The 18,247-nt window shown below is 38.6% G+C and overlaps 1 protein-coding gene across 1 annotated transcript in view; it reads left to right on the plus strand.

Annotated features, from left to right (window-relative positions):
- LOC307121311 (uncharacterized protein) overlaps positions 1 to 15,794 on the plus strand; it is a gene marked incomplete at its 5' end in the record, with an annotated part of 152,899 nt that extends 137,105 nt beyond the window's left edge. Inside the window, 3 exons of the mRNA XM_079808829.1 lie at positions 13,804 to 13,969; positions 14,326 to 14,441; positions 14,731 to 15,794. Coding sequence (XP_079664955.1) covers positions 13,804 to 13,969; positions 14,326 to 14,441; positions 14,731 to 15,543 — 1,095 coding nt within the window. The 3' untranslated portion in view covers positions 15,544 to 15,794. The remainder of the gene's footprint in view (positions 1 to 13,803; positions 13,970 to 14,325; positions 14,442 to 14,730) is intronic.
- Positions 15,795 to 18,247: the final 2,453 nt, after the last annotated feature.

Raw genomic sequence — 18,247 nt, forward strand, 5'->3', positions numbered from 1 at the left:
TGCCACCTACTGGTCCGGAGATAAAAAAAATGGCTATTTTTGCTTATAACTTTTGAACTCTTTGTCCAAAAATCATGTCTTCCGCACCATGCTTTGAAGGTACTCAAAACGTTTTGGGGCAGTGCCACCTTGTGGTCAGAGGTTATAACAAAATTTACAAACATGCTAATAACTTTTGATTAAATTAGCCTAGTTTAATGAAACTGGTCATAATACAGTCATTGGCTCATGCCGAGAACAGAGATACAAATTTTTCCATATTTGGTCAAACATCCTGTCCTCAATGTTCTTATTTGATCAAAACCTACTTTTTCAAACTCATCCTAGACCGTTTGTCCAATTTCCACCAAAATCGAATCGTATCATCTTCAGACTGTGTCAACAAAAAGTTAGGGATTTTGCATCAATAGATGAAACCGTTTTTGTAAACCGCAGCGACGAAGTTGAGCCATTATGCCAAAATTACTCTTGAGGCTGTATCTCTGCAATGCTTTGACATATTGGCATCAAACTTTGCATGTGTCATTGTTCCCTTATTCTGACCACACCACATCAATTTCGTATCTGTGCCACCTATTGGTCAAAAGTGATAAACCATTAACTTACATTATCAGTGACTCAATATATGATATTTCAGCCATTTTGCCTAATCTTCTTAAACTGTATAATTGTTAATTGTTGCAGTTGGTCTGACACTCTCAGACTACAATGCATTTTCAGCCTTTTGCTTAAAATCATCTTAAAACGTGATTAATTGCTCATTGCTCCAGTTGATCTGACACTGCCAGCCATTTTGGCATGTCTTGTCTTCTTCTTTGCGCTTGGCCCCGGTATTGCTGCTTGCAGCTATATTTCATCTTCTTCTTCTTCTTCTTCTTCCGCCACGAAGTCTATGGCAGCCCATAGAACCGTATGGTAAAAAGTTATGAAATTCGGCACACTTATAGAGGACGGTCTCAAGTGTCTCCATAGCAAGTTTGGAGTCTCTAACTCAATCCCTCTAGCGCCACCATCAGTCCAAAATTTGACTCATGTTTATGCTAATAACTTTTGAACCATAAGGGCTAGAAACAAAATTATTTTTTCCTCTGATTCCTTGGCTTAAGACGATTCGATTGGACACTATGAAGTCATTTTCCGTCATAAACATTTTCCCGCCATTTTGAATTTTCCGAAAAACCTACTTTTACGAACTCGTCCTAGACGGTTCATCCGATTTGCACGAAAATTGAACCAGATCATTTTCAGACCATGCTGACAAAAAATCTTGCAAATCAAGTTGATTCGTCAAATCATTTGCGATAAACGCGCAAACAAATTTTACGTAGCGGTTGCAAAAACACACTTAAGGCAATATCTCCGCAACGCTTTATCGTATTCAAACCAAACTTGGTACATGTCATCACAAGCATGACTTGAGGCAACATACAGCGTTTCGGCGCAGCGCCACCTACTGGTCCGGAGATACGAAAAATTGCTATTTTTGCTTATAACTTCTGAACTGTTTGTCCAAAAATCATAAAAGTGGTCTCGTTACATTCAGGACGGCATGCCGAGTCGTCTGATATTCAATTTTACCATATCGGCCATTTTGGCTGTCGGCCATTTTGAATTTTGTCAAAAAATGCTATATTTTACAAATGCATTAGTATATTGTTACTAAACTCGGTATGTGACTTCCATGCTATGCCCTGAAGGTACTCAAAAAGTTTTAGGGCAGTGCCACCTTGTGGTCAAAAGATATAACAAACTTGACAAAAATGCTAATAACTTTTGATTAAATTAGCCTAGTATATTGAAACTGGTCATAATCGAGTCATTGGCTCATGCCGATTCAATTGCAACCTATGATGTCATTTTCGGTCATGATAATTTCCCCGCCATTTTTAATTTTCCAAAAAACCTACTTTTGCGAACTCGTCCTAGACGGTTTGTCCGATTTGCACAGAAATTGAACCATATCATCTTCAGACCATGCTGACAAAAAATCTTGCAAATCAAGTTGATTTGTCAAATCGTTTTCGAAAAACGCGCACACAAATTTTGCGTAGCGGTTGCAAAAACACTCATAAGCCTATATCTCCACAACGCTTTATCGTATTCAAACCAATCTTGGTACATGTCATCACAAGCATGACCTGAGGCAACATGCAGCGTTTCGGCGCAGCGCCACCTACTGGTCCGGAGTTACAAAAAATGGCTATTTTTGCTTATAACTTATGAACTGTTTGTCCAAAATTCATGTCTTCCGCACCATGCTTTGAAGGTACTCAAAAAGTTTTGGGGCAGTGCCACCTTGTGGTCAGAGGTTATAACAAAATTTACAAACATGCTAATAACTTTTGATTAAATTAGCCTAGTTTAATGAAACTGGTCATAATACAGTCATTGGCTCATGCCGAGAACAGAGATACTAATTTTGCCATATTTGGTCAAACATCCTGTCCTCAATGTTCTTATTTGATCAAAACCTACTTTTTCAAACTCATCCTAGACCGTTTGTCCAATTTCCACCAAAATCGAATCGTATCATCTTCAGACTGTGTCAACAAAAAGTTAGGAATTTTGCATCAATAGATGAAACCGTTTTTGTAAACCGCAGTGACGAAGTTGAGCCATGATGCCAAAATGACTCTTGAGGCTGTATCTCTGCAATGCTTTGACATATTGGCATCAAACTTTGCATGTGTCATTGTTCCCTTATTCTGACCACACCACATACATTTCGTAACTGTGCCACCTATTGGTCAAAAGTGATAAACCATTAACTTATATTATCAGTGACTCAATATATGATATTTCAGCCATTTTGCCTAATCTTCTTAAACTGTATAATTGTTCATTGCTGCAGTTGGTCTGACACTCTCAGACTACAATGCATTTTCAGCCTTTTGCCTAAAATCATCTTAAAACGTGATTAATTTCTCATTGCTGCAGTTGATCTGACACTGCCAGCCATTTTGGCATGTCTTGTCTTCTTCTTTGCGCTTGGCCCCGGTATTGCTGCTTGCAGCTATATTTATTCATCTTCTTCTTCTTCTTCTTCTTCTTCCGCCACGAAGTCTATGGCAGCCCATAGAACCGTATGGTAAAAAATTGTAAAATTTGGCACACTAATAGAGGACAGTCTGAAATGTCACCCTAGCAAATTTGGAGTCTCTAACTCAATCCCTCTAGCGCCACCATCAGTCCAAAATTTGACTCATGTTTATGCTAATAACTTTTGAACCATAAGGGCTAGAAACAAAATCATTTTTTCCTCTGATTCCTTGGCTCGAGACGAATCGATTGCACCCTATGATGTCATTTTCCGTCATAAAAATTTTCGCGCCATTTTGAATTTTCCGAAAAACCTACTTTTGCGAACTCGTCCTAGACGGTTCATCCGATTTGCACGAAAATTGAACCAGATCATCTTCAGACCATGCTGACAAAAAAACTTGCAAATCAAGTTGATTCGTCAAATCGTTTTCGATAAACGTGCAAACAAATTTTACGGAGCGGTTGCAAAAACACACTTAAGGCAATATCTCCGCAGCGCTTTATCGTGTTCAAACCAAACTTGGTACATGTCATGACAAGCATGACATGAGGCAACATGCAGTGTTTCGGCGCAGCGCCACCTACTGGTCCGGAGATATGAAAAATGCTTATTTTTGCTTATAACTTTTGAACCGTTTGTCCAAAAATCATAAAAGTGGTCTCGTTAGATTCAGGAATGCATGCCAAGTCGTCTGATATTCAATTTACCAAATCGGCCATTTTGGCTGTCGGCCATTTTGAATTATGTGCTAAAATACTATATTTTACAAACTCATTAGTCTATCGTTACGAAACTTGGTATGTGTCTTCCGCACCATGCTTTGAAGGTACTCAAAAAGTTTTAGGGCAGTGCCACCTTGTGGTCAAAAGATATAACAAACTTGACAAAAATGCTAATAACTTTTGATTAAATTAGCCTAGTATATTGAAACTGGTCATAATAGAGTCATTGGCTCATGCCGATTCAATTGCAACCTATGATGTCATTTTCGGTCATGATAATTTCCCCGCCATTTTTAATTTTCCAAAAAACCTACTTTTACGAACTCGTCCTAGACGGTTTGTCCGATTTGCACGAAAATTGAACCAGATCATCTTCAGACCATGCTGACAAAAAATCTTGCAAATCAAGTTGATTTGTCAAATCGTTTTCGATAAACGCGCACACAAATTTTGCGTAGCTGTTGCAAAAACACTCATAAGCCTATATCTCCACAACGCTTTATCGTATTGAAACCAATCTTGGTATATGTCATCACAAGCATGACCTGAAGCAACATGCAGCGTTTCGGCGCAGCGCCACCTACTGGTCCGGAGATACAAAAAATGGCTATTTTTGCTTATAACTTTTGAACTCTTTGTCCAAAAATCATGTCTTCCGCACCATGCTTTGAAGGTACTCAAAACGTTTTGGGGCAGTGCCACCTTGTGGTCAGAGGTTATAACAAAATTTACAAACATGCTAATAACTTTTGATTAAATTAGCCTAGTTTAATGAAACTGGTCATAATACAGTCATTGGCTCATGCCGAGAACAGAGAAACAAATTTTTCCATATTTGGTCAAACATCCTGTCCTCAATGTTCTTATTTGATCAAAACCTACTTTTTCAAACTCATCCTAGACCGTTTGTCCAATTTCCACCAAAATCGAATCGTATCATCTTCAGACTGTGTCAACAAAAAGTTAGGGATTTTGCATCAATAGGTGAAACCGTTTTTGTAAACCGCAGCGACGAAGTTGAGCCATTATGCCAAAATTACTCTTGAGGCTGTATCTCTGCAATGCTTTGACATATTGGCATCAAACTTTGCATGTGTCATTGTTCCCTTATTCTGACCACACCACATACATTTCGTAACTGGTCAAAGTATTGGTCAAAAGTGATAAACCATTAACTTACATTATCAGTGACTCAATATATGATATTTCAGCCATTTTGCCTAATCTTGTTAAACTGTATAATTGTTAATTGTTGCAGTTGGTCTGACACTCTCAGACTACAATGCATTTTCAGCCTTTTGCTTAAAATCATCTTAAAACGTGATTAATTGCTCATTGCTCCAGTTGATCTGACACTGCCAGCCATTTTGGCATGTCTTGTCTTCTTCTTTGCGCTTGGCCCCGGTATTGCTGCTTGCAGCTATATTTAGGGGCCAAGCACCGAAGGTGCGAAGGCACCTATTGAAACCGTTCCCGTTCCTATTATTATTATTATTCATCTTCTTCTTCTTCTTCTTCTTCTTCTTCTTCCGCCACGAAGTCTATGGCAGCCCATAGAACCGTATGGTAAAAAGTTGTGAAATTTGGCACACTAATAGAGGACAGTCTGAAATTTCACCGTAGCAAATTTGGAGTCTCAAACTCAATCCCTCTAGCGCCACCATCAGTCCAAAATTTGACTCATGTTTATGCTAATAACTTTTGAACCATAAGGGCTAGAAACAAAATTCTTTTTTCCTCTGATTCCTTGGCTCAAGACGATTCGATTGCACCCTATGACGTCATTTTCCGTCATAATAGTTTTCCCGCCATTTTTAATTAACCGAAAAACCTACTTTTGCAAACTCGTCCTAGACGGTTCATCCGATTTGCACGAAAATTGAACCAGATCATCTTCAGACCATCCTGACAAAAAATCTTGCAAATCAAGTTGATTCGTCAAATAATTTGCGATAAACGCGCAAACAAATTTTACGTAGCGGTTGCAAAAGCACTCTTAAGGCAATATCTCCGCAACGCTTTATCGTATTCAAACCAAACTTGGTACATGTCATCACAAGCATGACTTGAGGCAACATGCAGTGTTTCGGCGCAGCGCCACCTACTGGTCCGGAGATACAAAAAATGGCTGTTTTTGCTTATAACTTTTGAACCGTTTCTCCAAAAATCATAAAAGTGGTCTCGTTAGATTCAGGACGGGATGACGAGTCGTTAAATATTCAATTTTACCATATCTGCCATTTTGGCTGTTGGCCATTTTGAATTATGTGCTAAAATGCTATATTTTACAAATGCATTAGTGTATTGTTAATAAACTCGGTATGTGACTTCCACTCCGTGCCTTGAAGGTACTCAAAAAGTTTTGGGGCAGTGCCACCTTGTGGTCAAAAGTTATAACAAACTTGACAAAAATGCTAATAACTTTTGATTTAATTAGCTTAGTATAATGAAACTGGTCATAATACATTCATTGGCTCATGCCGATTCAATTGCATCCTATGACGTCATTTTCCGTCATGATAATTTCCCCGCCATATTTAATTTTCCAAAAACCTACTTTTGCGAACTCGTCCTAGACGGTTTGTCCGATTTGCACGAAAATTGATCCAGATCATCTTCAGACCATGCTGACAAAAAATCTTGCAAATCAAGTTGATTCGTCAAATCGTTTTTGATAAACGTGCACACAAATTTTACGTAGCGGTTGCAAAAACACTCATAAGGCTATATCTCCGCAATGCTTTATCGTGTTCAATCCAAACTTGGTACATGTCATCACAAGCATGACTTGAGGCAACATACAGCGTTTCGGCGCAGCGCCACCTACTGGTCCGGAGATACGAAAAAATGCTATTTTTGCTTATAACTTCTGAACTGTTTGTCCAAAAATCATAAAAGTGGTCTCGTTACATTCAGGACGGCATGCCGAGTCGTCTGATATTCAATTTTACCATATCGGCCATTTTGGCTGTCGGCCATTTTGAATTTTGTCAAAAAATGCTATATTTTACAAATGCATTAGTATATTGTTACTAAACTCGGTATGTGACTTCCTTGCTATGCCCTGAAGGTACTCAAAAATTTTTAGGGCAGTGCCACCTTGTGGTCAAAAGATATAACAAACTTGTCAAAAATGCTAATAACTTTTGATTAAATTAGCCTAGTATATTGAAACTGGTCATAATAGAGTCATTGGCTCATGCCGATTCAATTGCAACCTATGATGTCATTTTCGGTCATGATAATTTCCCCGCCATTTTTAATTTTCCAAAAAACCTACTTTTACGAACTCGTCCTAGACGGTTTGTCCGATTTGCACGAAAATTTAACCAGATCATCTTCAGACCATGCTGACAAAAAATCTTGCAAATCAAGTTGATTTGTCAAATCGTTTTCGATAAACGCGCACACAAATTTTGCGTAGCGGTTGCAAAAACACTCATAAGCCTATATCTCCACAACGCTTTATCGTATTCAAACCAATCTTGGTATATGTCATCACAAGCATGACCTGAAGCAACATGCAGCGTTTCGGCGCAGCGCCACCTACTGGTCCGGAGATACAAAAAATGGCTATTTTTGCTTATAACTTTTGAACTCTTTGTCCAAAAATCATGTCTTCCGCACCATGCTTTGAAGGTACTCAAAACGTTATGGGGCAGCGCCACCTTGTGGTCAGAGGTTATAACAAAATTTACAAACATGCTAATAACTTTTGATTAAATTAGCCTAGTTTAATGAAACTGGTCATAATACAGTCATTGGCTCATGCCGAGAACAGAGATACTAATTTTTCCATATTTGGTCAAACATCCTGTCCTCAATGTTCTTATTTGATCAAAACCTACTTTTTCAAACTCATCCTAGACCGTTTGTCCAATTTCCACCAAAATTGAATCGTATCATCTTCAGACTGTGTCAACAAAAAGTTAGGGATTTTGCATCAATAGATGAAACCGTTTTTGTAAACCGCAGCGACGAAGTTGAGCCATTATGCCAAAATTACTCTTGAGGCTGTATCTCTGCAATGCTTTGACATATTGGCATCAAACTTTGCATGTGTCATTGTTCCCTTATTCTGACCACACCACATCAATTTCGTATCTGTGCCACCTATTGGTCAAAAGTGATAAACCATTAACTTACATTATCAGTGACTCAATATATGATATTTCAGCCATTTTGCCTAATCTTCTTAAACTGTATAATTGTTAATTGTTGCAGTTGGTCTGACACTCTCAGACTACAATGCATTTTCAGCCTTTTGCTTAAAATCATCTTAAAGCGTGATTAATTGCTCATTGCTCCAGTTGATCTGACACTGCCAGCCATTTTGGCATGTCTTGTCTTCTTCTTTGCGCTTGGCCCCGGTATTGCTGCTTGCAGCTATATTTATTATTCATCTTCTTCTTCTTCTTCCGCCACGAAGTCTATGGCAGCCCATAGAACCGTATGGTAAAAAGTTGTGAAATTTGGCACACTAATAGAGGACAGTCTGAAATGTCACCGTAGCAAATTTGGAGTCTCAAACTCAATCCCTCTAGCGCCACCATCAGTCCAAAATTTGACTCATGTTTATGTTAATAACTTTTGAACTATAAGGGCTAGAAACAAAATTCTTTTTTCCTCTGATTCCTTGGCTTAAGACGATTCAATTGCACCCTATGACGTCATTTTCCGTCATAATAATTTTCCCGCCATTTTTAATTAACCGAAAAACCTACTTTTGCGAACTCGTCCTAGACGGTTCATCCGATTTGCACGAAAATTGAACCAGATCATCTTCAGACCATGTTGACAAAAAATCTTGCAAATCAAGTTGATTCGTCAAATTGTTTGCGATAAATGCGCAATCAAATTTTACGTAGCGGTTGCAAAAACACACTTAAGGCAATATCTCCGCAACGCTTTATCGTATTCAAACCAAACTTGGTACATGTCATCACAAGCATGACTTGAGGCAACATACAGCGTTTCGGCGCAGCGCCACCTACTGGTCCGGAGATACTAAAAATTGCTATTTTTGCTTATAACTTCTGAACTGTTTGTCCAAAAATCATAAAAGTGGTCTCGTTACATTCAGGACGGCATGCCGAGTCGTCTGATATTCAATTTTACCATATCGGCCATTTTGGCTGTCGGCCATTTTGAATTATGTGCTAAAATGCTGTATTTTATGAACACATGAACGGATTGTTACGAAACTCGGTTTGGGTCATCAACACGGTGCCCTGAATGAGCCCAAGAAGTTTCGAAGTAGCGCCACCTAGTGGAGATTTTTTTTTTTCAAATGCTTATAACTTTAGGTGAGATTGACTTATTTTCATGAGAGTAACTTTTTTTGTCTCCTGAATCGTCGCCAAGTCCAACGATACCAGACTTGCCAGGTTTCGGCGTATTATTTGTGCAGCGTTGTAATTTAGCACTTTAAAAACATTAGCTGATATCTTCGAAACCGCTAGTCCGATCGAGACGAAACCAGCATCAGAAGTTCGGAAACATAGGTCGATAGCAAATCGCTAATGCCCAAATGTCAAAATATTGATAGTAAGGGGGTGTAAAATCCAATCAAAGTCAGGTGTCAGTCATTTTTCATGTGTTTTTTCATATAAATGTATATAACTCCAAAACTAAACAAGATATTTTCACCAAAATTGACACAGACATGTATGGGCTCACTCCAAGGACACATAAAAAAAATGATAGGATTGTGCCACTTGGTGGCGCTATAATAGAACAAAACATGAAATTCCCATTGACTACAATGCAGTTTTATGATATAAAATGCTATGCTTCACAAATGAATTGGTGTATCATTACGAAACTTGAAATTGGCCATCAGCACCATTTCTTTAAGCTGCTTAAACGGTTTCAAAACAGCACCGCCATGTGGTCCATACTTATAATGAAAAGGCCTCTTGAGGCTATATCTCTGCAGACATATTGACACTATATTGACACTCTGCTTTGATATATTGACACCAATCTTTGCATGTGTCATTGTTCCCTTATTCTGACCACACCACATCAATTTCGTAACTGTGCCACCTATTGGTTGAAAGTGATAAATCATTAAATCATTATTATTGACTGTATTTATCATTTTACAGCTATTTTGCCTAAAATCACCTTAATAGGTCTTTAATTGCTCATTGCTCCAGTTGATCTGACACTGCCAGCCATTTTGGCATGTCTTGTCTTCTTCTTTGCGCTTGGCCCCGGTATTGCTGCTTGCAGCTATATTTAGGGGCCAAGCACCGAAGGTGCAGGCACCTATTGTAATCGTTAGATTTCTTATTATTATTATTCCGCCACGAAGTCTATGGCAGCCCATAGAACCGCTTGCGGGAAAGTTGTGAAATTTGGCACACAGATAGAGGACAGTCCCAGCATTAACCACACCAATTTTGGAATCTCTAAAACAATCCCTCTAGCGCCACCACCTGTCCAAAGTTTGACTCATGTTTTTGCTAATAACTTTTGAACCATAAGGGCTAGAAACAAAATTCTTTTTTCCTCTGATTCCTTGGCTCAGATTGCACCCTATGACGTCACTTTCCGTCATAATAATTTTCCCGCCATTTTTAATTAACCGAAAAAACTACTTTTGCGAACTCCTCCTAGGCCGTTGCTCCAATTTGCACGAAAATTGAACCAGATCATCTTCAGACTCTGCTGACAAAAGCGTATTAGACTCGAGATGATTAGTCAAATTGTTATTGAACAACGCTCGAATTAAATCGACAAAGTGCATGCAAAAATGAAAGTCAGGCTTTATCTCCGAAACACTTTAGCAAATTCTTACCAAACTTGGTGTGTGTTATGCCAACCATGACCTGAGGCTGCCTGCAGCGTTTCGGCGCAGTGCCACTTAGTGGTCCAGAGCTACAGAAATTGGATATTTTGGATTATAACTTAAGAACGCTTTAGCCAAATATCACAAAACTGGTCTCTTTAGAGTCGGGGCATCACGCCGAGTCAAACCATACCCAATTTTCCCATATCAACCATTTTGGGCGTCTGCCATTTTTAATTTTGTCAGAAAGTGCTATGTTTTACAAACGCATTGGCGTATCGTTACGAAACTCGGTGTGTGTCTTTGTCACCAAGCCCTGAAAGTACACAAAAAGTTTCAAGGCAGCGCCACCTTGTGGACAAAAGTTATAGTGAATTTTCCAATAATGCTAATAACTTTTGATTAAATTTGACTATTGTCATAAAAATGGTTTCAATATATTCCTTGGGTCATGCCAAGAACATAGATCCCAATTTTGCCATATTTGGCCAAACATTCTGTTCGCCATTTTGATTTCCTTCAGAAACCTACTTTTTCGAACTCCTCCTAGTCTATTTGCCTGATTTTCACCAAAATCGAATCGTAACATCTTCAGACTATTACAGCAAAAAGTTATTAATTTCGTGTCAACAGACAAAACCGTTTTCATATACTGCAGCGACAAAGTTGAGCCATGATGCCAAAATGACTCTTGAGGCTGTATCTCTGCACTGCTTTGACATAATGACACCAAACTTTGCCTTTGTCATTGTCATCTCACTCTGACCACACCACATCAATTTCGTTACTGCGCCACCTATTGGTCAAAAGTGACAAACCATTAAATCATATTATTAGTGACTGTATATATGATTTTTCAGCCATTAAGGCCTAAAATCATCTTAAAATGCCTTTAATTGCTCATTGTTGCAGTTGGTCTCACCCTCCCAGCCGTGTTGGCATGTTATATTGGCTTATTTGCGCTTGGCCCCGTTAATGGCTGCTCGCAGCTATATTTATTATTATTATTATTCCGCCGAAAGTCTATGGCAGCCCATAGAACCGCTTGCGGGAAAGTTGTGAAATATGGCACACAGATAGAGGACAGTCCCAGCATTAACCACACCAATTTTGGAATCTCTAAAACAATCCCTCTAGCGCCACCACCTGTCCAAAGTTTGACTCATGTTTTTGCTAATAACTTTTGAACCATAAGGGCTAGAAACCAAATTCTTTTTTCCTCTGATTCCTTGGCTCAAGCCGATTCGATTGCACCCTATGACGTCACTTTCCGTCATAATAATTTTCCCGCCATTTTTAATTAACCGAAAAAACTACTTTTGCGAACTCCTCCTAGGCCGTTGCTCCAATTTGCACGAAAATTGAACCAGATCATCTTCAGACTCTGCTGACAAAAGCGTATTAGACTCGAGATGATTAGTCAAACGGTTATTGAACAACGCTCAAATTAAATCGACAAAGTGCATGCAAAAATGAAAGTCAGGCTTTATCTCCGAAACACTTTAGCATATTCTTACCAAACTTGGTGTGTGTTATGCCAACCATGACCTGAGGCTGCCTGCAGCGTTTCGGCGCAGCGCCACCTACTGGTCCAGAGATACAAAAAATGGCTATTTTTGCTTATAACTTTTGAACCGTTTGTCCAAAAATCATAAAAGTTGTCTCGTTAGATTCAGGACGGCATTCAGAGTTGTCTGATATTCAATTTTACCATATCGGCCATTTTGGCTCTCGGCCATTTTGAATTATGTGCTAAAATACTATATTTTACAAATGCATTAGTCTATCGTTACGAAACTTGGTATGTGTCTTCCATGCCATGCTTTGAAGGTACTCAAAAAGTTTTGGGGTAGTGCCACCTTGTGGTCAAAAGTTATAACAAAATTTACAAAAAGGCTAATAACTTTTGATTAAATTAGCCTAGTTTAATGAAACTGGTCATAATACATTTATTGGCTCATGCCGAGAACATAGATACTAATTTTGCCATTTTTGGTCAAACATCCTGTCCTCAATGTTCTTATTTGATCAAAATCTACTTTTTCAAACTCATCCTAGACCGTTTTTCCAATTTCCACCAAAATCGAATCGATAAACGTGAAAACAAATTTTATGTAGCGGTTGCCAAAACACACTTAAGCCTGGCTCACACTACAGGAGTTTTAAAATCCTATCCGATTGTAAAATCTGGTTGCAGCACACACTTCAGGAGAATCTTTGCAGATTTTCTTCCCTCAAATCTTAAACTTGCTCACACTACAAGATTTGAAATTCGTGAAGCATCACACACTACAAAATGTTATTAAGATTATCTTGCCAGATTTAGCACGTCACGTGACGCGATCTCACGGGGAAGCGCATGTAAACAAAATGGATAGTGTGTCGCGGCAACTTGCTGTATTAATACTTATTCTTTGTAGCAATAAAAACAAAAGAAAATCAAAACGAGCGTGGACGAGAAAATGGTTGGGAAGACGGGATCAGCATGGATTGTCTGTTCTTCAACGAGAACTAGAGGTACGATTTTTAAACGTTTTAAAATGTTTAAAGTAGTGCGCTAGCAAGGGCTAGATTGTTTACAGTTGTTTGGCAACATGTTACCATTAGTTTATAGCGCTAACGTACTGCACACTGTTACAGTGTAGAACTGTGTTTTAGTAAAATTTAAATCAAATAGGTGTTAGAAGCAGAAGCAGGAATGTGTAGTAGCTGTAACAATGGTGATCAGCAAGTAACGTTAATTTGTTGCCTTCTTGTGCAAGATACCGACATGTAACATTAAATCGGTTGGATTGCTCCGTCTCTCAATTTCAATTTCTCTCAGATTTTGTTACTGTATCGTACTGATATGTTTTATTTTTTCAGTTGATATTATGGACTCTATACATGACACTGTACATGTTTAAAGGAATCTTAAACGATAAACGTTGAAAAGCTAACATTAACATTAATTACAGAGCATTAACTACACTAAATGTAATTGAATAGGCTAAAAATTATTATACAAACAGATTGTTAACAATGTGAGTAGGAACCAAAAGCAAAATGTCTGCTGTTTAATGATAGAAGCTCAAGACTATTCAAAATAACTAATGATGGTTCACATCAAGTGTAGCGCTAGTTATACATGATTTTGAAGTTATGTTTTGAGTTTTCGCTAGTGTCACTCAAATGTGGAAAATATATATTTATACTTATTAAGGGTTAAGATCATTAAAAGTGTGTTTTTTTTTTTTGTATAGTTGGAGGACAGATCAGGTTTCAAAGAGCTGCTACGGGTGACATCAGATGAATTTGAAATCCTGCTAGGGAGAGTAGAACCACTGATCACCAGGCAGGACACCAAGATGAGGCGGGCAATTACAGCCAGGGAGAGGCTCTCCTTGACCCTCAGATTCTTGGCCACAGGTTTGTATTTACAAATGAACAGGTTTGTCTCTTGTGTTTTCAGTTTACAGTAATTAGGGCCCAAGCACTGAAAGCACCTGTGTTGAACTACATTGGCCACCACACTCAGTCAACATGATGTCAATAAACATTGAGAATGCTAAATTGTGCTTGGATATTGGATATCTCAAATGGTGTTGTTATGGAGTGAGATTAAATTAATGATAAAACAGGGAAACAGGAAAACATACAAATAGCTTTGACATAGTCTACTTACATTTACCATTTTAAACCTGTGATATTTTCAACTAACAAAATTATTTAATGAAATGAATGCACTATATTTTAATTAAATAATATGTGTGTTTCTGTTGAAGGTGAAACCTACAAATCATTGAGTTTCCAGTACCGAATTGGGGCCACTACTGTGTCTGATATAGTGAAGGACACATGTGCGGCACTACATCAGGTCTTGAAAGATGATTTTCTAAAGGTTAGAATTTCCTAATATTTTTATTATTAGTATCACAATAACAAACAGTATGACATACAGTATTTACAAATATGAAGACAACCAACATAGTTCGAAAATGACAAACTGAAAGAGGAGAAAACACAAACATAACAGAATGTATAGATGTGGTTGGCATAAGGTTTAACTTCACTGAATTGAGAAATTCTGTATAGGTGGGGTTGAGATTCAATAGTTAATCTATTAAATCAGGTGAGGATAAATCTCTCACCTTGTAAATAAATCTATCATTCTGCTCTTATTTTTGCAGACACCAAAATCAGAGGATGAATGGCGAGCAATTGCCAAGAACTTTGAAGAAAAATGGCAATTTCCACATTGTCTGGGTGCCCTTGATGGCAAGCACATCTACATTCAGCCGCCAGCCCACAGTGGGAGCACGTGGCACAATTATAAGAACAGATTTTCTGTTCTTATGATGGCAGCTGTGGATGCGAATTATAAGTTTATTTATATCAGTGTTGGCACTCAGGGCAGGGTTTCAGATGCTGGGCTCTTTGCCAGTTCTGAACTGAAGAAAGCGCTGGACAAGGGGCTCCTAAATGTTCCTCCTCCAGAAGAGCTTCCTAGGTCAGATGTTTTGCTGCCCTATATGCTTGTGGGGGATGAGGCTTACCCACTAAGAACAGATCTGATGAAGCCCTACCCTTTCAGGCAGCTGGACCACAACCAAAGGGTCTACAACTACCGACTCTCACGGGCACGCAGAGTTGTAGAAAATGCCTTTGGCATTCTTGCCAATAGGTTTCGAGTTTTCCACTCCACCATCCTTCTTCATCCAGACAGTGTTACAAAGATCACACTGGCTTCAGCATGCCTCCACAACTTCCTTTGTGAGCGCCGTTCTGAGGCCTACATGCCACCAGCACTGGCAGACTGGGAGGATGCAGACCACAGAGTCAACGAAGGAGCATGGAGGAGAGATGGTCTGGGGGCCATGCAGAATCTGCAAGCTGGAAGGGCACGAAACCCCACCCTCACTGCCAAGCAGCAACGTGATGTCCTGAAGGATTATTTTACGTCACCTGCTGGCCAGGTGCCATGGCAAGAAGACTACGTTTAGAGAATTGATAAACATAAGCATTAGCTAGGTGTAGCACAGCAATGTACATAGTTAGAAGATTACATCATTTATATTTTTGTGGTATTTAAATATTGTAATTATTTAAAAACAAATTATAATGTACATAGCTAGATTACATTTATATTTTTTGTGGCATTTAAAATATTGCAATTATTTAAAAACAAATTATAATTTAAACTCACAGCATGTCTATTTGCTATTATTAAAATAAAGACAGTATTCATGATCACATTTCAGTTCTTTATTCAATTATTTTCAACATAGAAAGTATTAAACTGCCAACTTAACATTTTAAAATATTCATTCATTCATAAAACTTTCAAAAGCTTTCACTTTGAACTACACATCTCTTACAGTAACCTCAAATGCCATAGTCATACATTTCAGGTGTTAAAGGAATGAATATTTGAATATTGAATATAAATGAATATTTTGTCATAAACAGGTTTGGAACAACATGAGGGTGAGTAAGTAATGACAAAATATTCATTTTTGGGTGAACTATCCCTTAAATGAAGTTTTGTGCATGTGTGATGAAGTTTTTGTGTATATCGTACTGCATATTTTATCTGCAACTACTCATCCAAATCTTCTAACAACCTGAAATAGTTTTGAGGCTGAGCAGGACCCTGAGGAGGCAGGAGCTGATGGTAGTGTTGATGTTGTGGCTGTGTGTATGAAGGGGTTGAGGAGAGCATTTGTGTAGGTGAGTATGTAGCTGGTGGAATGTGTGAGGATGGTGATGGAGTGGACTGGTCAGCTTCCTGGGCCTCAAACAAAATATGCATTATTTTTTTCTTTGCCCTGGTCTGTATGCTTACATTTTTTATTAATTTAAGTTCCACAGCAACTTGATGTCCAAAGGAACTGTAAGGATCTGGAGTGGCAAGAACTGAAGTAACTTGCTGTAACAAATTAAGTTTCTGTCGCTCAATAGAATCTGCATCCCCTTTGCGACGTTTCGATCCCGATTTGGGAGTGGGAAAAGAGGTGGTGAGTTCTTCACCCCTTTGTTGGGTAGAGGGATGTGGTGCTGTGGTTAATGAGATAAAAATTAAAGTAAGAGAAATCACATTATTATTACAGCACAGAAGCGAATCCATTTAGAAATAAACATTTCAGAGCATATAGTAGAATATTTATAAATGATTAAATATCTCCATAACATGTAAAAGAATAATAATATGTAAAGAATAACAAAAAATAAATAATTTGAATAAAGACATTATCATAAACATTGACCATTTTGCATACACCAGTTATGAAAATGTCACTGCTTGATCTGTTTTGCGCAAACTGTAAAATAGGACACCTGGCTGGCATCCTGAATGACAAAACAACTAATCTGTCATCACTTTTTCAGCATTTTATTAGTCTTTACATTTACAAGTGTTATTTTACCTGGTGCCTCGGATGTATTTATAATGTCCTCATCGCTGGTGGGGTCATCCATGTCCTGCCCGTCAATCAAGTCTTTGACAGATTGATCAAGCTGAAAAAAAATGTTGTCAGTGCAAGAATTTAAAGGATTAGTTCACTCCTAAATGAAAATTTCCTGATAATTAATATCTAATTATTTCCTGATAATTAATATCTAAATATCTATATTACTTAAGCACACAATATGCCTGTCCGTAAAACTGCTCTGCTTACACTGGTCTCACTGGGGCGTTGGGCAACATGTTTTTTGAGGAACTCCAAATTCCTCAACAGCCAAGCCTGCTTATGAGTGAGCCCTTTCTCCCCACTCCCACTTGGTTTAGGTTTGAGAAGCTTGGTGTTATGTGTCCGTAATGTTGTTGCTCTTGTTTTCACCTCCTCCACTGAAAATATACACTGACACTGATATACACTGTGTTTCCTCTCTAAAATTCAACTGAACTAATATCATTAAATATTAGTAATATTATTCAAACAAACTGTGCCATTCATCTTTTGTTAGACCTGAATGTAGCAGATGATAATTGACCTAGATCTAATGTTTACATTTGCTAGCTAGTGCGCTAGCAACTTTTTACACTCACCTGGTAAGTTCAAATCTGAAGCGATCTCTCCCCAGCTCTTCTCTTTGTCGTTCCGGTTGTGGTATTCTTTTGAGGAGACATTAAATAGACACTCATACTGTTGCCACATCTCCACCATCCGTTCTTCCATCTCCGTTGTCCACCGGACCCGTACAGCTGCTTTCGCGGTTGACATTTTCAAAACTTCCGTCACTTCCGTCTCCTTGTAGACCTGTCTCTCAGTGGCTATTTGTGGAAGTACTGACGTAATCATAGTTTTACGCCCGATTTATAATCCTAGATATCAAACATGTTTGATATTATCGGGGCGGCCCCAATGTGTCTGCGAGCAGATCGGGAGGTGCAAGATTCGATCTGTGAACGCCTTGCACTACCAGATAATCTGCGCCGAACATCGGAACCGATTGAGGTCCTCGACAAGATTTTTTCTCAGATTCTCGGGAGGGGGTAAATCGGGCATAAATCGGCCTAAAACTCCTGTAGTGTGAGCCAGGCATTAAGCCTATATCTCCACAACGCTTTATCGTATTCAAACCAATCTTGGTATATGTCATCACAAGCATGACCTGAGGCAACATGCAGCGTTTCGGCGCAGCGCCACCTACTGGTCCGGAGATACAAAAAATGGCTATTTTTGCTTATAACTTTTGAACTGTTTG

Source organism: Gobio gobio (genome assembly GCF_949357685.1).
Source record: "Gobio gobio genome assembly, chromosome: 25".
NCBI lineage: Eukaryota > Metazoa > Chordata > Actinopteri > Cypriniformes > Gobionidae > Gobio > Gobio gobio.